Here is a 20,361-nt window from a genome sequence, read left to right as displayed (position 1 = left end):
CTGGAGGTTTGGAGCGGGGCCTGGGTAGGGTTCTTTTGGCACGAGGTCTTCATTCCACTGCTGTGGTGAGGGGGCGGGGGAGCCCCAGGACCTGGAGGGGGCAGGTGGAGGAAGGGAAGGCCAGAGGCCGCTGTGGAGCCTGGGGCCACAGGCCAGGGGAGCCATGTGCTGCGGCCGACAGCAGGCTGAGGGCCACATGGGTGGGGCCTGGGGAAGGCCAAATGCACAGGCCCTGGCCTTCTCAGAAGTGGGGAGGTGGCGTCCCAGGGAGACCTCAGGGCTCTGATGTTGGAGTGGGTGCAGGATGGGACAGGGTAGGGGTTCCGGCCTGGGCCTGGGGTTGGGATGCCTTTGGGCCACAGTGCTTGTGGAATTAGACATCAGTGATCATGACAACTAAGCGGGCCCTCCAGGCAGGCCCACCCTCACCACCCCCTGCCCCATCCTTAGACCCCTTAATCACAGCATGGGGAGGCGCTTGTCTAGTACTCTAGCAGGATTCAGGGGTCTGGCTCCCGAGAGCTAGGGAAACCTGAGACACCAGACCTCTTCCTCCCTATCATGCAGATGGGACATAAGACCAGGGACACACCGTGCAGTGCAAGCAGAAAGTCAGACTTTATGTAATACAGCTGAGGGTCCCTAGACAACCCCCCGCCGTACCCCACCCCCACCACCCAGGTGGCCCTACCTAGGTTCTCTGTACCTGCCCGCCGACCTTGCATTGATCCTGGGCACACAGTGCCCCCTGCTGGCCTCTTTAGAGGTGGCAGGGCTTTGCTGAGGCCACGGAGGGTTGGCTCCAAGGTCAAGGGAATTAAGCAGGGGGTTTCCTTGCCCAGGCCCTGGGTCTTTGCAGTCTTCGACCCTTGATTCCCACAAGGGAGGAAGACAGGCTGCTTTCCGAATTGCCCCTGAGTGACCACAGCCTCTGTTTGTTTTCCTGGAGCTCTTCGTAAAACTTATGTACCAAACCAGGCCCATTTCTTTTTTCTTTCTTTCCTTTTTCCTTCCCTTCCCTTCCCTTCCCTTCCCTTCCCTTCCCTTCCCTTCCCTTCCTTCTTTCCTTCCTATCTTCCCTCCTTACTTCCTCTTCTTTTCCTTTTTATCACTCTCTGCCCTTTTTCTCTCCTTATTTTCCTCCCTCCCTCCCACCTCCCATCTGTCCACCTACCCATTCATCCCCAAACGTTCCCTGACCGTGCTGTTTGTGCCCTGAGCGAGTCGGTGTGGGGGACGAGCACTCCAGTTTCCCCCTCGGGAAGAGCAAGTGATGTGGAGGTGACCATGCTCATTGCTCAAACAACCACCATCTCCCATCCCAGTGATGGCCGCTCTAGGGGAAGTGTACAGGACTCTGAATGTGTCCACTGGGGACCTGTGTGAGCCTGAGGTCCAGGAGGGCTGTCCTGAAATGGGAAAGAGAAGAGGGCAGGGGTGGGAAAGCATTCTGGCAAAGGGGAGCTGTGGTCCCACTGAGCAGGGCGACCACCCAGCCCAGCAATGGGCAGCTGAAGGGGTCATAGGGCACCGCCCCGTCCTCATGTGTGCCCAGCCTGGCCCAGGCCTGACCCTCTGCCCTTCTCTGGCCCAGGTTCTCCTGCTGGAAGCAGCGGAGCGGCCCTCAAGCCCGGACAATGACCTGCCAGCCCCCCAAAGCACCCCACCCCCCTGGAATGAGGACTTCCTCCCTGATGCTATCCCTCTCGCCCACCCGGGGCCCCGAAGAAGGCCCACGGGGCCAGCTGGTGAGTGCAGCGCATGGGGGGTGGGGCGGGGCTTGGGCCGCCCGAGTCCTGGGTGTGGCCCCCCAGGGAGTCCACACGTAGGCTGCCCACGAGGCCTCTGGGTCAAATGTACCCACATGGCATTTAAAAAAATTGAGTTACCATTTAAACACTGAGATTTCACATAAAAATCAGGATCTCTGGCTTCTCTTAGAAAAATGGAAGATTTGGCCTTGGGGGCTGGCAGTCCCTCATGGAAACAATTGACTGCAGCTAAGCCACGTCTGCCCCTTCAGATCTTGTCCAGGCTCTGCAGTTGGCCACAGTTCCCACCATTCCCTATTGTATTACAGTCCAGCTACCGTCCTCGTTAGCTGCCCTGATGCCCCTCAGCATCTTCATTTAGGCCCTCGGCCCGGCCTACTCCTTGGTCAGCTCACTGTGCAGAAGCCCCTGTCCGCACACCCCCAGGGACATCCCCCCTCCTTCTGGGGGTCCTCGCTAAACCTTCTGACTAGAGTTGGAGAACATCTGCTGCCCTGTTATTCTCTCCCTTCCCTCTACTTTTTAAAGTCAGGGATAAAATTTTCTTTCTGTAGCTTCCATCCATTGGTCAGAATTCTGTCCTTTGAGCCTGCGAATAGTAATAATAGCTGTAATTATAGTAGCTCAAACTGCTGAAGGCCTGACTCGTGCCAGGCGCTGTGCTGGGCCTTCACCTGAGTGGGCGTTTGACTGGCACCTGTCTGTATGGCTGCACTCAGTTTTAAGACTGGTGTCCCTTCTGGTCGGGGTCCATGCTGTGCCAGCTGGACTGATAACCTGTCTCATCATTCCGGTAAGTTCAGAAAGCTTGGGGTTACAGAGGACAAAACTGAGGCTCAGAGAAGTGACCCCTGGGTTACTTAGTGATCCAGGGGCTCTTTGTCCCCATAATTCTTGGTCCCACTGGAGCCCTTAGGAGGTGATGCTCTTCCTCCCTCTGCTTTCTCTCCCAGTTCGGTCCCCAGCTTCTTAGCACTGCCCAGACTCAGCTCTGAGCACATGCCCAAACCCCTCCCTTGTCTCCCCTGCCGTGCCTGGTGCATGTGCCCATCCTGGAAGGAATGGGAGCAGAGTGGGGAGGGCGACCCAGCCCATAGGAGAGTTGGCCTCCAGTGGCCAGTCCTGGGGCTGAGGGAGCAGCAGATGTTCTGCACTCTTCTGAGGCGCTGAGGCTGTGGGAGGAGGGGCGAGCTCAGGCTTCTATGGTGTGGGGGAACCTCTCATTCTGGGTGCCTTACCAGCTTCTCTAGCCACTATCCCCACGGTCTCACCCCAGAGGACTGCAACGCATCTGTGTTCTTCAGATCCTTCTCTGACACTGAAAAGGAAGGAGGCTTCCCATCCTGGGGGGTGACCCAGGTCCTAACCCACCCTGGGGGCAGCAGGGGAAGGTTGGGAGGAGCTTTGGGGCTTCTGGGCCACACCTTGCTCCTTCTCAGGGAAAGTGCAGTTCCAAGGAATGGCCATCAGGTGGCGCACAAACCCTACAAATGGTGACACACGGATGCCTTCTGGAATCCCAGAGAGCAGGTGGAGTCTCCCCAAACCAACAGTCCATCAAACCCTTCATCCTGGACCGTAGTCACATGCAGTTGGAAATGGAAGGACATTAAGAGCCAGTGCAGGTCCCTCCGTCAGCCCAGCAAGTATTTCTGAACACCCTCTCCATAGGGAGAAGGGGCTATGCCCAGGCCACATGGCAGGCCTCTTACCTCTCTGCCTCCTCTCATTAATCCTGGGGGCCCAGAGACCCCAGAGGTGGACAGGCATGTCCTTTAGGGCTCCCTGGAGTCTCCAAGGAGGACTTAGGGGGAGTTTTTTTTTTTTGCCACAAGCCCAGTTCCCAACTCTGAGCAGCGAGAAAGGAAGACAAATATGGAAAGAGGGAAGCTGACTCATCTACAGCCTGGCTCTGGGATCTTGAGCAAGAGACTATACCTTTTGGAGCCTCAGTTACTTCACCTGTCAAAAGGAAACAAAAGCAGCTCCTGAGATCATAGAGGTTAATAGGTGCAAATGGTGGATAAACTGTAATGAATGCTTCGAGCTGACTGTGGTCCCTTTGCCCATTCAGGAAGCCTCAGGTAGACAGGGCTCCAGGGTACAGGGCAGGCCAGACAACACAGATGGTTGGGCCTGCAGCCTCCAGCTCAGCCCACAGCCTTCTCAGGCCTCATCTCATTCTCTTCCCAGGGCCCCCAGGACAGACAGGCCCGCCAGGGCCTGCCGGACCCCCAGGCTCCAAAGGCGACCGGGGCCAGGCAGGAGAGAAAGGCCCAGCAGGGCCTCCTGGTAAGGATGCTGACTTTGTCCTTTGTCTACTGGGGAATGAGGCCTGGGGCTTCTTCCCTATCTAAGCAGACAAGTCGTCTCATAAGCCCACCGGCACCCTAGCTGCTGCCCATCCCAGGCACGTCAGGGTCTGGGCTCACCCGGGGCTGCAGGAGGCAGAAAAGGCTCTGGGTGCTGTGGGTGCCTGCGTGGGGGTGGGGCTACCAGGGTCTGGGGGTTGCTCTCAGTCCTTAAATACCTCCAGGGAACACCCAACTCGCTGGTTCCTCCAGGGGAGCAACCCCTCATCAGGCTGGCTGACACCCTTGGCGCTCCTGCCTCAGAACTAAGGTCCCCGGAGAGGCAGAGGGCATCAAGCCAGAGCTGTCCCTGCCTCCCTCCCCAGCCACCCAGCTGCCCCAGGAGTCCCACTGCACGGGGAAGGGGGAAGCCATTTCACTTATATTCCAAGACAGCCCTCCAGGGAGACTATGGACTAGAGGCCACCACTGACCCTTGCCAAACCTGTCCCCTTTAGGGCCTGCTTCCTGTCGGTAATGTTGGCTGCCAGGCCCCGCTCTCATGTGACTCCTCTTCTCCCCATTGCAGGCCTCTTGGGGCCACCAGGGCCCCGCGGGCTTCCTGGAGAGATGGGGCGCCCCGGACCCCCTGGCCCCCCCGGCCCAGCAGGCAGCCCGGGCCTCCCTCCAAATGGCCCCCAAGGTGTCCTCTACTCCCTGCAGCCACCTACCGACAAGGACAGTGAGTGCTGGCCTGAGGGTGGGGTGGGGCAGGCCTGAGCCACACTGTCTGCCAAGGGATTAGCCCTCCCCAGAGGACCCTGTGAAGGGACCCATCAGTGAGTGGGGTGTCAGCTTGGGGGGGGGCTTGGACAGACGGGAGTCCCTGAAGGACCCATACGGACCACCCAATCTCACCTTGGCCCCAGCCTGACCTGTCTCTTCCTTGGTGCTCAGCTCCTGCCCCGCAAAGGTCACTCAGCGCTTAGGCCTGGCCTGTTTCCCTGCCTGTTGATGGCAGTACCACTGAGGCCATCTGCTATCCCATCTCCTTGTCACAAGTCCCCTCATCCGATAAGTGTTGATTGAGCACCTACTGGGTGTCATCCCTGGGATACAGCAGTAAGCAAAACAGACTCTTGCCCTGCAGAGCCATAGGCTAGGGCAGAGGGCACCTCTGAGCCCCCAGAAACACGGCCCACTCGTGGGGAAGCCTGGAGAGCGGTGGCGGCCCTGGGTCTGAGGGACAGCGGTGCAGCGCCAGCCATGCTGAGGTAGCCTGCAGCCTGTGGGAAGCTGTTAAGTGCCCTGGGCAACCTGGGAAGGGTTTTATAAGAAGCGAGTGACAGGGTTGACTTTAAATATTGAGGAGAGTGCATGGGTGGGTATATTCTGGGCACTGTGGTGGAGGGGGACCATGTGTCAGCTGTTAGAGAAACCCGGAACTCTAGCCTGCGGGTGCTGTCCCCTCGGGCAGCACACTGTCGCCGGAGCGTTAAGACCTGAACCTGAGTTGCGCTATCCCTCTCTGAGCCTCCGTTTTCCCGTCTGTAAAGTCAGGGTGGAAATATTTCTGGAGGGAGTTGCTCTGGGCTTGTAAAACTGCCCCTCAGCCGCAACCTGAACCAGGAGGGAGGACTCATTCCTAAGCGAACCGGGGGCGCTGGGCTGTCCTCAGTGAGTGCAGGGGCCAGGCCCGCAGCCCAGGGCCTGAGGAGGGGGCTGGCTCCCTCGTGGGGTGTCTGGAGAAAATGTTAGCTCACTGAACACTCGGCTTTCTCACCCGCGTGTGGGCTCAGAGGTGCCCCCTGGGCAGGGAGAAAACGGATGGTGCTTGCGACACCCTTGGGGGTCTGGGGGGTCTTGGGGCTCAGCAGCCCCACCCCGGGGCCATGAGGAGCCATCCGAGGGCTGCAGGCTGCCCTGGCCTGGGCATGATGCCATGTGCCTGATGCTGCCCACCTCCAGTGCCTGGAGCCCTCCTCAGACAGGACCCTCCTTCCCTCATCCATGGGGTCCCTGAGGGAGGGCAGCCTTTGGGGTGTAAGCGCTTGGGAAGAGTGGGGATGTCCCAGCGGGGACAGCTGGTGGAGACTGAGCACCCACAGGGCCCATCTGCTGTGCGGCTGATGGCTTTCGTGTGCGGAGGGAAGGGCAGAGGTAGCCACTCCCATCCCAGACATTTCTTGTGCTTGGCTGCTCTTGGCCTTGCCCTGGGGGTGGACAGGGTAAAGTCACATGGGGCTCACCCTAGAGGAGGCCAGGCCTTAGGAGACAGGCCATTAGACAGACCCTCATCCCCGCCCAGGGCCCTGATGTGGAGGCAGCTCAGAGGGGTGAGCAGGGAGGACTTCCTGGAGGAGGCCCTGAATGAGTGAGCCAGCTGGGCACATCAGGACAGCCATGTGGGGTGGAGCCTGGGAGACAGGGCCAGCCTGGGTCATTGGGAAGATGAGTGGGGCTAGCCAGAATCTGAGGCTCTAGAATCTTCTATGAAGCTCTCTGGGCTTTCACTGCCCTTTGACCTGCCCTCCATGTGCTCTTCTGAGCAGTGGGAGCAATAGCACCTGTTTGCCAGGGCTGCTGTGAGGCCCAGAGGGGTCCGGGGTGCCCACCCTGGCTCTGGGGGACCTCAGGTCCAGCCTCCAAGCTCTGCCGGCTCCACCCTGCCAGGTCACAGGCCATCTGCTCTTCCCGCAGATGGAGACTCACAGCTGGCTTCTGCCGCCGTGGACACGGTGCTGGCGGGTGTCCCTGGGCCCCGGGGTCCCCCCGGCCCTCCAGGTAAGTGCAGAGGGCAGCAGCACCGGATGGCCTGGACTGGGTGTCCTCTCCCGGGCTTGGCCTGGCCTGGCCAAGAGGCCTTGAGGGGGTCGCTTGGGGGCCCATGGCCTTGGCAGGGTGCTGGGGACTGGGTCTGCCCCAGACTGCTGTTTGGCAGCCCACCCGTGGTATGGGACGTAGGAACTCCAAGTTGTGATGCCCACGTAAAACAGCCCAGGGCCACCCTCATGTGGACACGGGTGGCGGATGCACCGGGACGCATGGAGGCCCAGGCCCCGGGGGAGCATGGGGTCAGCATAGGGGCAGCTCAGGTGGGGCAGGTGCCTAGGAGAGGCAGGAGGCCCAGGGCCTTTAGCCAGAAACCAGAGGCCCTTGAGGAGGGGATGGCCCTGGGGCTCAAAGGGCTGAGCCTGGATCTGGCTTGAGCCCCACCCTCCATAGACCATCAGTGGAGGAGTGGAGTTTGGAGCCAGGGCCACCCAAGCCCAGCCCACCCAGCTATGGATGTCCCCAGGCCCAGAGCCCTCACTCCCTGTCATTTATGTACTGTCTTATATGCTCAACAAATATTCACTGAGCAAATCCTACCTGCTGGGCAGTGTCCTAGGCCCCTGTAACAAAACAGAGGTTAATAAAACAAAGGTCCCTCTCCTGGTGGTACTCACGTTCTAGTGGAGGAAGGCAAACCTTGCTCAAATACCATAAATAAGTAAAGTCTGTAGATCTGAGAGAGGGACAGATGGAAGGCCAGGCTGGGTGAGGGCCAGGCCAAGGTAGGCCTCATTTTAAAGGTGGCATTTGCGCACACACTCGGACGAGGTGAGGGAATGAGCTTGAGAGGACCTGGGGACCTCAGCTGATTTGTTCTGACTGGAGAAAGGGGGTTTGTCTTTGAACTGAGCCCAGATGTGTGCCCCGCCTGTGGTGTGCTTTCCTGCAGGTCCTCCTCAAGCATGGGGGCACATTGGTATAGCCCACCAGGCAGTTCCCTGCAGCCCCAAGGCACAGGCCTGTGCAGGCCGGGGGCAGAGGCCTCGCTTTTCCGAGCATTCCGGAAGTTCCGTCAGGAACACTGCTTCCTGTGCTGGGCATGTGTGGCCCAGCCTGACCCTCTGGGCTTTCTCTGACCCATGAGGCAGTCAGACATGTACACCAATAGCAGCCAAGGGTAGTGGCTGGTCTGTGTCAGAAGTTTGCCTAGAGGAGAGGTTGGGTGCTGGGGAGGCTTCCTGGAGGAGGTGATGCTCAGTCTGAGAGTAATAGAAAAGACCAGGAGGAAAGAATTTGCAGCGATGTGGAGGGAATGAAGAAGTTCCAGGAGGAAGGAACAGCACTGGCAAAGGCACAGAGCAGAGGAACTTTCTGTGAGGGTATCTGGGGACTGAGGGTGGAGGGCTGGGCTGAGAGCGAGCTTACTGAACAGTTGCTTTCTGGGTACCCATGTGGAAGGTAGATGATAAAGAAGCAGTTGTAGTAACCCAAGCAAGAAGGAATACCTCAGACGGGTCTAGTCCAAAGTCCCAAGGAGGGGCAGATGTGGGAGAGATTTGCCAGGGGACTGGCTGGCTGGGGACAGGTGGCAGGGTGGCCCCATGGATGAGGCAGGCTGGGGTGTAGGCACTACACGGAGAGCGGTTGGAGGTGGGATGTCCACTCTGAGCATGGGCAGAGGAGGCCCAGGGAGTGCGTGCTCACTGTTCCCCCACCGTTCATTCACCAAATATTTGCTGCCCATGGAACCAAACCCCAGGCAGGGGCTGGAGAGGGAGCGGGGGATGACACTCTCCAGGGCTGAGGGGGGTGGAGGGCTTCTCTGGCCCTAGGTGACCATCTGTGACTCTGCCAACAGGTCCCCCGGGACCACATGGTCCCCCAGGACCCCCAGGTGCACCTGGATCCCAGGTAAGGCCTCTTCCATTTCTGGCGGGTGAGGGGACATTGGCTTCCTAGGCAAGGAGGAGCTGGGCTTCTTGCCTGCAGGAGTTGTTCAGGAGGGAACCGGTCTACTTGGGCGGTCCTCACCTGGGTCCCGGTGGGACGCAGGGGCAGGTAGCCCTGGGGTTTTGGTTCTGTGAGCAGCGGTGTTGTTTGCTGCTCACTTCCCCTGCGCCAGAGAGGCGTTAGCTTCATCCCCGTTCCACAGATGAGCTGAGATCCAGGGAGGCCAGCGCCACAGAATGTCCACCCCAGCCTGTCCCCCCTCCTCCTCGGGAATCACCTGTGTGGGAAGGGACGCCCCAAAGCCTGGCCGGGTGCTCCAACCGCAGCTTGCTCTACCTTTCCAGCTCCGTGACCGTGGGCTAAAAGGCAGCCTCCCTGGGTTCTGGCTGCTAAGACGGGGAGTACAAGGCCTTCCTTGTAGAAGTTACAGGGAACCAAAGGGAAATGAAGTGCCAGGTGGAAGCACCTTGTGTTGCAGGAGCCCGGGGGCCGAGAAGGAAGCACACACCGAGGAGGAGGAAGGGCGCAGGACGCCTGGTGGGGGCAGAAGGGTGGTGTTGAGGTGCCCTCCTGTGCAGAGCTTCCTGCAGCCCCATCCTGGGCCTCGCTTGTCCGGACCGAGGGCTCTGCTGCCCTGGAGCTCTGCCTTAAGGTGGGGGTGCTGAGAGGCAGTCCCTCAGTGTGAGGGACGTGGATCCAGGCCTTGGCCCTGTGGGCACTGGGACCTGGGGACTCCCGCACGTTCATTCATCCCTTTAGTTACTTGACACATACTCCCCAGTCTTTGGGAGGGTGCCAGTCCCCCATCTGATGACACAGGAAGGACCCGGGGCCACAGTTCAACCTCCTAAAGCTTACATTCTAGACGCCAAAGAATCAGTGTCTGTGACTTGGATCTGCTCCTGGTTGTCCCCGCTGTGTGTTTTCACACCAGGAGGACGCAGTGTGGAGGAGAAAGGCTGGCTAGTGCACAGGCTCTGGGGAGCGGTGGGCGGGGACTCTGGCGGGGGGCATCTGTGGGTAGCATGAGGCAGAGCAAGAGGGGATGTGGGACACACCAGGCTGGCCAGCAGGGCCTGGGGGTGACAGCGGCTGCAGAGGGCTTGAGGGTTCCCCTGATCTGATCTGCTCCTGAATCAGGAGGGGTGGCCCAGGTAAGCTGAAAATCTAGGTTTCCCAGGGCCAGGCAGCCCAGGGGTACCCTCCTTGCCCCTCAGGCCCCACCCACAAGCCCCGGAGAGAGGGGCTGGGGAGCAGGTGAGAGGATGGCAGTGACCGAGAAGACTGGGATGAGGGACAGTGAGGCCCAGGGAACCCTAGGAGGCGGCTGGCGGGGAGAAGCTGGCTGAGCTGCACACGCCTCAGGAGCTCTGTGCAGGGGGCCCCTCCCCCTGCCCCAGCCCACAGTGACAGGCAAGGTCCGGGGTAACAGTGTTCCCAGTCACTCCCCGCCTCTGCTAACGCCAGCTGCGCTCGGGGATCCCATCATTCAGCCCCAGCAGCGATGGGGAAGTGGCGGCTCAGAGAGTTCTGTCGCTTGCTGGAGTCACACAGCAGAGGAGCCGAGCTGGGGCCCTGCAAGGCCAGGCTCCTTCCAGGCTTTCCCCAGATGCCTCCCGGCCTACCCCAGGATGCAGTGGGTGTTTAGGGGTAGCCTTATCCTGCCAGGTGGTCTACTTTCAGCATCTTCCAGCCCCTTCTCGGCAGGGCTCCCTCAGGTGGCTCTGCAGACCATGTCCTAGTGGGGACCCAGGTCTGCAAGATTCCAAGGAGGTTCAAGGGCACTGAGTCTGAGCTGCTCCTCCAACACGTCTGGAGAGGGCGTGACTAGGCATCAGCCTGCGGGGTTTTCAGGTCACTGACAACTTGACCCCTTACCTCCTTACTGTGGTCCTTCCCTAAGGCTGGGGGCCTTTGGCCAGGGCCTGGATGCCAGCGGGCACAAGGCCTATTTCTGGCCCTCCAGGGCCCCCATGGACAAACCTCTTCCAGGACCCACTGCCAGGGCCTGCCCAGGCCCCCACGCGGCCAAAGTTAGCTTCCATATTAACAATATTTGAAAGACCCCCAGCTTCCTCTGCTCCCCACAGAGGCGCCAGACGGCGGCTTCGCTGTGGGTGCTGGGGCCAGTGTGGCGACCCAGCCATCGTCTCCTCCCTTTTGCCAAGGAATCGAGGCCTCTGAGGATTTGGGAGGGGTGAGGGTCCTCTGAGACAGGGGTCAGATAGGAGTAAGAAGGGACAGTGATGGAGAACCGGCTGTCCCCTACTCTGTCCTCTGAGCAGAACAGACTGGAAACTAGCTGTGCCAGTTTCCAGCTGGTGACCCTGGGCCTCAGTTTCCCCATCTGTGAAATGAGGATGGAAGTCCCTTTTAGGCAGATTTATTGTGAAGAATCATGGGGATAGTAGATAGAAAGTGGCAGACCCTGAGGAGACCCTTAATAAATGCTGGTCATGAACCAAACATCTGAGGCCTCAGTTGTGTCAGACACTATACTGGGCACAAGAACAAGGACACCGGGACCCCTGCCCTCCAGTAGCTAATAGCCTAATAGGGGAGGCAGATAATGAAAGGTAAGGCAGTGTTAAAAAAGAACTAAATGAGGTGATACAGCAGAGTAACTGGGGAAAAGACCACCGCAACAAGAGGGGAATGACAGATGTGAGGAGGGGACACTTTGGCTGAGACCCGAGGACCCAGAGGAGCAGCCATGCAAAGACGCCAAGGAAGAGCAGCCCAGGTAGAAGGAAGCGTGGCTGCGAAGGCCCTGAGGCAGGGAAAAGGCTGGGACACCCTGAGGGGAGGAGAGCCTGTTGTGAGGTGAGGCGCAGACATGGGCAGCCCCTTACCTGCAGGGCTGAAGTCTGGGTTTTTGTCACAGTGGAAACAGCACTCTGAGTGTTAGGGAGGGAGAGGCCATGATCTGATTTACATCTTTAAAAGGCCCTTTGGCTGTTTTGCGGGGAATGGAAGGCTGCGGTGGGGATTGAAGAGATCAGGGCGGGGCCTCAGCTGTGCAGAGGGGGACTTAAGAGCAACTCGCAGGTGGTAGAGGTAGAAGTGGCCAAGGGGACAGACATATTTAGAAAGTGGACCTCACAGGCCTGGCTGATGGAATGAATTTGGAGAGTGAGGGAAAGAGAAGGTGAACTCCCAGGCAGGTATGTGTTGGAGCAGCTGAGAGGACCGTGAAGCCATTTCCCTGAGACGGGTGACGTGGAGTGGGAGCGGGTATGGACACCGGGAGTTCCACGCTGGAGAGTGGAGCAGGGTGCGTCCTGGTCAGCAGCGTTGGGATGTTGCAGGACGGACGGCTGGGCACATGCGTCTGGAACTTTGGGGAGACTTCCGGCTGGGTGTGGCACTGATGGAAGTCTATGTGTGGTACCCTCGATATTGCCATTGCGGTCATTCAGTCTCTGAGTGTGGGACGGGGGGAGGAGATGCATGCCCTGCCGTCCGTTTCCCTTTTCTGATTGCCCCATTTTACAGATAAGAAGACCGAGGGCTCAGCTGAGGTTCACTCAGGAGCCAGAGGAAGGTGGCTCTAGAACCTGGGAGGCCCCCAAGTGTGGCCTTCCCATTTCTTCCATGCTGCTGTCCTCCCTATGTTTCAGATCCAAAGCCCAGTGCAGGGGGTGGGGAGAACTTTGGAGTTGGCTGGGGAGGGCGGGCAAGGACTAATCTGCCTTATTTGATTTTCTGCAGGGCCTGGCTGGAGAGCGGGGCACCACGGGGCCATCTGTAAGTGTGGGGCTGTCTAGATAGACCACGTCTGGGGTGGGGGTCTCTGGTGCAGGCCCAGGGTGCCAGGTGGGTGGGAACTGCCCCAGGAGTGTTCTCTGAGCTCAGCCCCACAGCCTTCCCAAACGCGGCTTTGTCTGACCCAGCCAGGACGGGGCAGGGGAGGGCGGGGAGGCAACCTGAGTGCCGTCCCAGATGCCCAAGGTGAGAAGTGGGGTGGGGAGCCACCTCACTGGGAGTGTGAGCAGGGACTGGAATAGCCTCCTGTTAGAGGGGGTTGGATGAGAGTCCCAAGGTCTCCTCCAGGGAACCCAGACCCCTGGGTTACCAGGCTGTGGACCGAGAGCGGCCCTTCCCTACTCTGAACCTCTCAGAACATGAGAGGTCTAGAAAGCGGACTTCTAATTTACATTCTCGGACACAAGAATTTATGAGCCTCTACTCCTGCCCCTAGAGGGAGAGCCTCCTTCATGCCCAAGGCCTTATGGGGAGGTGGGGAAGGTATGGGACCCCGGAGGAAGGGTGGATCTTTGCCGAATACCTACTGTGTGCTGGCCACAGCTGAGGCGCTCCTCACCCAGAGTGTATTTGAGCTTCACAGGGACCCAGCAAGACTGCGCTTCGTTATCCCCATTTGCCAGAACTGGCAGTTCAGAGAGATTAAGTAACTTTTCCGAGGTCACACAGGAAGGAAACCATAGAGCCAAGATTTAAACCCAGGTGTGTTGGCCTCCAGAGCGGTGCCTCCTCCCAGACTTCTGTCTAGTAATTCCTGACGACACTTGCACAGGACCTTTAGGCGCCAGGCTCAGTCTGAGCTTGTTATCGATGTTGATTTTCTTAATCCTTTCAATAGTCCTCTGAGGTAGATACTGTGAGAACACTGAGGCACTGAGAGGCAAAGTACCTGGCTCAAGTTCTCACAGGAGGAGTAAGTATCCGGTAGGTGTTACTGTGAGGCTGGCCCCATTTTTGAGATAGGGAAGCAGAGTCCTAAGAGGCAAGGAACTTGATTCCTTGAAGAGCCAAGACATGACCCCAGGAGGTTCCAAACCCTCCCCAGAAGCAGAATTAAGCTGCTAAAGCCAACGTTAGACACCTCCCAAGTGAGGCTGTGCAGGGTGAGCAGAGCCTTGGCCCTCAACTGGCCTGCTCACCCCAGACCCCCACCCCACCCCACCCCACCCCACCCCGCACTGGCTGTTGACTGCATGCCTTTCTTCTTAGGGTGAGCCTGGCAGGAAGGGGGAGGAAGACGAAAAAGCTGCCGCAGAGGTAACTGCTGTTGACCCCTGCTTCCCTCCTCCACGTGGCTGTGCCTCAGGGGGAGAGCGGGTGCCGCATGGGTCTGTGCCCACACGACTCAGCCCTGCCCCAGTGCTTCCTCTGCGGTGAATGGGGTCCCAGCTCAGTGAAGGAGCCAGATGAGGGAAATGTAGAGCAGAGTGTGAAGATTCGGCTACGGGGGTGGCACAGACGGGGTGAGTGGCCGAGGGCAGGGGGCCAGGGGAGACCCCGCTGGCGAGGACAGGAGGAGCTGCACACCTGCAGAGGAGGCTTCAGGACGCGGGGTGGAGTTGTCTCTCCAGAGATAAGACTTTCTCACAACCAGCGTCTGACACACTGATGTGCCCACAGGGTCAAGGGCTTGTGGCCAGATGGCTGGGGGGCGTGAGGGAGGATGATGAGGGAGTGAGAGTGGGAGCGTGCTGGGGCCCAGAGGAGGGGTAGGGAGGGGCATATCGGGGTAAGGACATGGCCATGGGGACCCTCTACAGTCAGGGAACAGGGAGGGTGCTGGGGACTCACTTGTTGGATGAAGGGGGCAAGGGCGCTGGGGCCAGCAGGGGAGGCCTTGTAAGCTGAGAATGAGAGTCCCCTGAGCAGGCAGTGGCTCCCCTGAAGTGAGTGAGCTGGGGGAAGTTGCAAGCAGCAGGGGTATCTGGGGAGGTGAGCGTTGGAGGCAGGGAGCAGGGGGAGGTGGACCGGGGCTGTGGGGCCTTCCAGAGGTCCTTGCAGGACTGGAAAATGAGGACGATGCTGGAAGCGAAGCAACTGTGGTAGGCGCAGAAGGCCGTGGGAGGAAGATGTAAGTGCTGGCGTGTGAGCCCAGCTTCACAGGTCCCCTGCTGATGCCAGACTGAGAGGGTGTGCACAACTTCCCCATCCGCATTGCATAACAGTGCAACCTGTGGCCCAGGCACATGGGGCTTAGCTGGGTTCCTGGCAGAGGGGCCTGGACCCCCTGCTCCTCACCAGGGACACCCCCATCCCAGATACTGTCCATGGCACAGCTCCAGGGGACTTTGGTTCCCTGGTGGGAAGATCTGTCTCTTGTAACCCAGTAGAATGCTTTTTGGTTTCCTTTTATTTTGCTTTAAGTGAAATTATTCTGAATGTCATGACAGTTGTCATGTCACACCAGCAAAAGGTGTCCTTTTTGCTGCTGACTCCACCAGGGTCTTGTCCCTTCAACATCACTTTTCAAAGTGGATTTGGAAAATGGAAACGGAAGCTGTCTTCTCAATAAATCAGCTCATTTGCGTGTCTTGGCACACAGGGTCCTCCGCCCACGTGTAGGCCAGGTGTCAGAAGCACAGGCTCGCCATCACCCCGCGCTCCTGCCGCACCCTGGGAGCGGTGGCTCCCCTCCTGTTCGCTCGGGAAGGGGCTCTCCGTGGGCAGTGCCAGGAGGGAAGCCAGCAAAGCCGGCTTCCCTGCCGGAAGCCTGTGAGCCTGTGCTAAGTGCTCTGCAAGGTGTTTTCTGGAAAGAAGTGCACACAGGGGAAGCAGTCAGGAAGCCGTGGAGCAGGAAGAGGCCAGCCTCGAGGGAACAAGCCTGGGCATGAGGCCCTGGTTGGCCACTTCCAGGCTGTGTGCCCAGAGGACTCTGGGAACCCTCTCTGTGCTTCAGGTTCCTTGTCTGTGAATGAGAATTCGAACGCCACCCCTGGCATGTAGTGGGTGACGGCTGTGTGTTGCTGATGGCCACAGGAAGGAAGAGGTGGGAGTAGTGGAGATGGGGACAGCATGTGCACTGAAGCAGAACGGCCCTGACCCTGGCTGCTTCCTCCCCGCCAGGGTGAGGGGGTGCAGCAGCTGCGGGAGGCCTTGAAGATCCTGGCAGAGAGAGTCCTCATCCTGGAGCACATGATTGGGATCCACGGTGAGCAGTGACCAGGGCCCAGGAACGGGCGGGCCCACAGCTGGAATCTCCCTCTGCTCCTGCCTCCCCGCTCCTTGCTGCCCCCGTGACAGTTGCCGCTGTCTCTGGTCTCCCTGCTTCCATGTTCCGTTCACTTGCCTGCCAGATAGTTTTCCCCAAACCCCAGCCTGACCCTGTCCCTCCCCTGGCTCGAGGACTCTCATTGACGCCTTGCTGCCCATGACTGGCATCCAGGTTCATCAAGTCCTAAGTTCCTCCCCAGCATTGCCTGGTGCCCAGGGACACAGAGCCACCGCCCAGTCATTTCAGGCCCCCTCCCACCTCCATGCCTTTGCTCAAGGCTGTCCCTGCACGCGCTAAACACCAGCTCCCGCTTCAGGGCCTGCTCCAAGTTCTCTTCTGTGAAGCCGATCACCTCTTCCCTCACAGTGCTCTGCAGAGCCTCCGTTCCCTCATGGGATGGGTTTTCCATGTCTCTCCCTGGTGGCAAGGCGGTCACTGGGACCTCTTCGGGGCCTGGAGCCCCGCCCTGGTCAGCATTTGTTGAAGAATGAATGAGTGAGTGAGTGAGTGAATGGTGAAAGCCTGATGGAGCGCAGGAGTAGAAAGCCGCAGCCTCACGAGGCACCACCCTCCCTTCGCTGGCCAGGGAGCAGAAGCGGAAGTGCCCGTGAGTGCTCCCAAGGCCCACCCTTCTGCTCTCCTTCCAGATCCCCTGGCCTCCCCGGAGGGGGGCTCCGGCCAGGACGCCGTCCTGAGAGCCAACCTCAAGATGAAGCGCGGTGGCACCCCACCCGACGGCTCCCTCTCTGCCCTGCTCGGCCCCAACCCTGTGCAGAAGAGCACTGGCCGGGCCAGCAGCGGGAAGTAAGGGCCCGGCTCTCCAGGCCAAGCCCCACCCCACCAGAGACCCAGCCCTGAAGCCTGTGCCAGCACTGGATCCTGAAGGCACCCCTAATGGGACTGGGCTCCAGGCATGGACAGTCACGAGGGACATCGGCTCCTAGAGCTTGGGGGCCTCAGGGACAGATGGCACCTCCAGGGACAGGGTCCAGAGGGTCCCAGCACCCTTGGCAGAGCCCTGCTCTTGTCCCTGCCCTACCCTCCCCCATCCCTGACCCCCTGCAGGAGACAGTCTGGGTGGGCCAGGAAGGGTGTGAGAATAATCATAATACTTATCATTTACTGAGTTCCTGAGGCGTCTGGGCCTGTCTAAGGAGCTCTTCCTACATTGTCTCATTTAACCCTTAGGAGGTAGGCTTGTTATCCCCACTTTACATGGGGAGCAGAGGCTTGGAGAAGATAAATAACCTGCAACGCCACCATACCACGGAGGGCCGGGGCAGGATTTGAACCCAGGCCTCTCAGTTCCTGAACTCTCTACCCGGCCATCTTCCCCTCTTCACGGGAAACTCAGACAGGGTGATGAGAACCGAGCTGGGGAGGCTGGACCAGCCAGCGGGAAGGAGGGCAGGGCCCTGGGTCTCCTTCCTCAACTCCAATCCCCTGGTTTAAGGTCAGGGAGACCCTGAATAAACCTATGAGAGTCACGTGAACCTCGGGATTGAGAAAGGAGCATTGTGATGCAAGGGTCCTGAGACCAAATTGGCACAGCCCGCTGCTGCCTCTCAGTCTCTCTGAGCCCACCCCGCCTCCACCAGGCCCCTTCTACCCCTGAGCCGGAGGAGGGAGGATTTAACGGGAACATGCACCCTTCAGGGGCATCAGCTGCAGCCCTGCCCTCTCCAGGTGTCTCTGGGAGTCTGTTGGTTGGCACTTCCGCATTACATGGCAAGTCTAATGTCCCCTTAAGGTAGAGAAAGGAGGGCGGCCAGAGTCCCGGGCCCCGGTGGGGAGAGATGCGCCTGCCCACAGGGCAGGGGGCCCAGGCAGCTCCACAACAGCCCCCAGGTCCCTGGTGCCCCAGGCAGAACAGCTCAGACGGCAGCCCTCAAGGCCATTCAAGGCCTCTCAGGCCACGGGTCCCCCGTGCCTGGACACCCTGGTGCTCCTCCCTCGCTGGGCCAGGACCCGCACTCAAGCGAGGGCAGCAAACTCAGAGATTCACAGGTGCTGGCGCCACCCCGAGTATGTCTCCCCTTGCGGCAGGAGCGGTCCGTCCCCAGCGCCCTAGATGCTCCTGGGAGGCGGGGGCCTGCTCCCGAACCCTGGTCACCTCTCCTGCCTCTCAAGGCAGGGCTCTCCCTGGGGCCAAGGTGTGGCCTTCCACAGGCCTGTCTTCCTGGAGGGGTGGTCACAGGTGGGCAGGAAGTCTGTAACGCTCTGACAATAAAGGTGCTCTTCCCACTGGGGGGCGGTCTCGTGTCATGTGGCTGCGGCTGCAGGGAGGCCTGGCGAGCCTGGCCATGGTGACCCCTAGGTGCTGCAGAAAGCACCCTTAGCAGGCCCAGACTTAGTGACAATATGACTGGACGCGAGGACAGGTGAACCCTGGACAGTGTGGCACACGTGGCATGAGGGGCCATGGGATCACACCAGTACAGCAGAGGGGGAGCTAATCTTAAGGGAGCATGAGGGGGGACGACAGAGGAGAAAGGGGTTTTCAGGGATCAGCGGGAGTCAACCACCCAGGGACGGGCTCTGCAGGCAAGGCGGACAGCACGGGAAAAGGCTAGAGGGAAAGAGGAGGGTGGCTCATCGGTGACCCCTCGGTCAAGATGTACACAGCGTGCATGCAGGGGTACAGGAGGGAGAGGATTGGCTGGACAGAGGCGTGGGTGCTTTTCCCAGATGGCCGAGCCCCTTTCTCTTTCTCCAGGCCGCCCTCGGAGCTCCCTGGAGCCCCGCCCCCATCCTGCCTCAAACACCCCTTGGAGCTCCCGCAAGACCTAACGCCACCTGACAAGCAACGTCCTCTATCCCTTAGTGAAGCAGGCCAGCAGGCATTTCAATCTCCCAGACTCATCGGCGGAATGGCGCCCTAAGAGAGTCTGTGCTGCTTACCCAGGTCACTGGATGTGCTGTCCGAGTGGTCCCCAGCCCAGGGTCGGCGTGGGCTCCTCCCACTGAGTGTCTAAAGGCAGACCTCATCACCGCCGGTATCTGCATCCTTAGACCAGGGGGCCGCTGCTTTGGGAGGGTGTGGACTGAGCATAGATGTGCAGGTGGCTGTCCACACATGCACATAAAGTCCCCAGCGCAGGACAGAAGCAAGTGGTGGCGGGGGGCAGGAAGCGGGGGTTCAAAGGGCCAGGGACTGGCTTTCCACAGGCCATCATGGTCCAGCACACAACTCTGCGAGGCCGCAATAGGAAATCTGCCTGGTCTTCCAGGTCCTTCTAAAGGATGTTTGTCAAAGTAAGAGCATAGAGCATATTTAAGTTGGTTAGCTCAACATATAACTTTAAAATATTTAGACATATGGGCCCTCCATTTGTCCCCAGGCCTTGGATCCTGCACAGTCTGAGGGAGGCCTGGGTGGGAGCTAACAGAGTCTGGAGTGAGCCCCCCAGGATAGGAGCAGGATGTCTGGGTGCTCCCAAGCCCCGCTCAGAGACACTGGGGATGGAAGGGGGTGCAGGAGGGAACCAACTTCTGAGAGGAGGTCCCTGCCAGCTGGGTGGACAGGCCAAGTCTGCAGTGTGTTGAACTGAGCAGGGCAGCAGGTATGGACCCCAGAAGAGGCCTCAGTCACCAAAGGCTGGGGCTGTGGGACAGGGTCTCCCCAGGGAGGTGAACATGACCTCATCCTTCATAAGGATAAGTTCAGGCACCATGCTAAACCCCCAGCAGACCTCACTTCCCTTCGGCTTCAAAGCTACCTTCCCCATTGTGTGGAGGGTCAGCTCAGCCCCAGAGAAACTGAGCAGCTTGCCCATGATCACACAGTGTCAACGGTGAAGCTGGGCTTCAGAACGGGTCTGTGGGACTCGGAGAGGCTGTGCTCTCAGCTGCTGACTTCTGGAAGGAAGAGGAGTCCGCATATACCAAGAGACTGAGGGATGACTGCAAGGGGGGCCCGTGTGAGCGGAGGCTGGTGGCACGTGATGAGCAGAGCAGATTAGAGTGAGGAGCAGGAGGAATCTTCACAGGAAGGAGTCTAAAGTAGCTTCCAAGCACCAGAACTTGGAGGACCCCAAATGCTGGAAGGAGAGGAAATCGACCCATAGGAGACAGGCAGCCTTGGCAGGTTCTCACAGTCAGTCTGGCGTCTCCCCTCCATCGGACCTCACCAATCTTTCTCGAATGCAAATCTGACAGCACTCCCACTTCCTCGTCAGTCTGCAGCGACTCCCCTGTTCCTGGCCCCCAGCCTGGGCTCTGGGACCTGAGGCTTTCACACTGCGGGCCACACAAACAGGATCACCCGTCTGGCCGGCAGTTGGGCCAGAGCTGCTCTCATCGGCTGGCCTCATCTCTGTCCAGCCTGTGGGTACTGGTTGGGGGGTGAGGGGCTGGCACTTACAGCCTTTGTGGAAGCACATTTCTTGGCTTTGGGCAATATTCTCGGACATAGCACTTTCTCTGCCCCCTGGAGCATGACTGAGTCAGGTTGGAAGCCTCTGGTCCTTGGTTCTGTCCTGTACCTGAGTGTCTTTGTGCGCATGTGTGGAAACCCTGATCTGCACTTTGATGTTCAGCCTACAAGGCCCCAGTGGTGACTCAGAATGGTGAAGCGGGTCCCCCAGTGCCCTCAGCT

The 20,361-nt window shown here is 59.3% G+C and overlaps 1 protein-coding gene across 1 annotated transcript in view; it reads left to right on the top strand.

Annotated features, from left to right (window-relative positions):
* The window catches only part of COL26A1 (collagen type XXVI alpha 1 chain), a 177,248-nt gene extending 160,676 nt beyond the window's left edge, over nucleotides 1-16,572 (top strand). Inside the window, exons 5-13 of the mRNA XM_054589277.1 lie at nucleotides 1,595-1,748; nucleotides 3,966-4,064; nucleotides 4,653-4,805; nucleotides 6,764-6,847; nucleotides 8,697-8,749; nucleotides 12,500-12,535; nucleotides 13,763-13,810; nucleotides 15,617-15,701; nucleotides 16,412-16,572. Of these exons, the coding sequence (XP_054445252.1) occupies nucleotides 1,595-1,748; nucleotides 3,966-4,064; nucleotides 4,653-4,805; nucleotides 6,764-6,847; nucleotides 8,697-8,749; nucleotides 12,500-12,535; nucleotides 13,763-13,810; nucleotides 15,617-15,701; nucleotides 16,412-16,572 (873 nt within the window). The remainder of the gene's footprint in view (nucleotides 1-1,594; nucleotides 1,749-3,965; nucleotides 4,065-4,652; nucleotides 4,806-6,763; nucleotides 6,848-8,696; nucleotides 8,750-12,499; nucleotides 12,536-13,762; nucleotides 13,811-15,616; nucleotides 15,702-16,411) is intronic.
* The last annotated feature ends 3,789 nt before the right edge of the window (nucleotides 16,573-20,361 follow it).

This window comes from Pteronotus mesoamericanus, unplaced genomic scaffold, assembly GCF_021234165.1.
Source record: "Pteronotus mesoamericanus isolate MK-2021 breed Mesoamerican mustached bat unplaced genomic scaffold, CSHL_Meso_final scaffold_167, whole genome shotgun sequence".
Taxonomy (NCBI): domain Eukaryota; kingdom Metazoa; phylum Chordata; class Mammalia; order Chiroptera; family Mormoopidae; genus Pteronotus; species Pteronotus mesoamericanus.
Note: the sequence above shows the minus strand (reverse complement) of the source record. Positions and strands in the feature narration are given on the sequence as shown.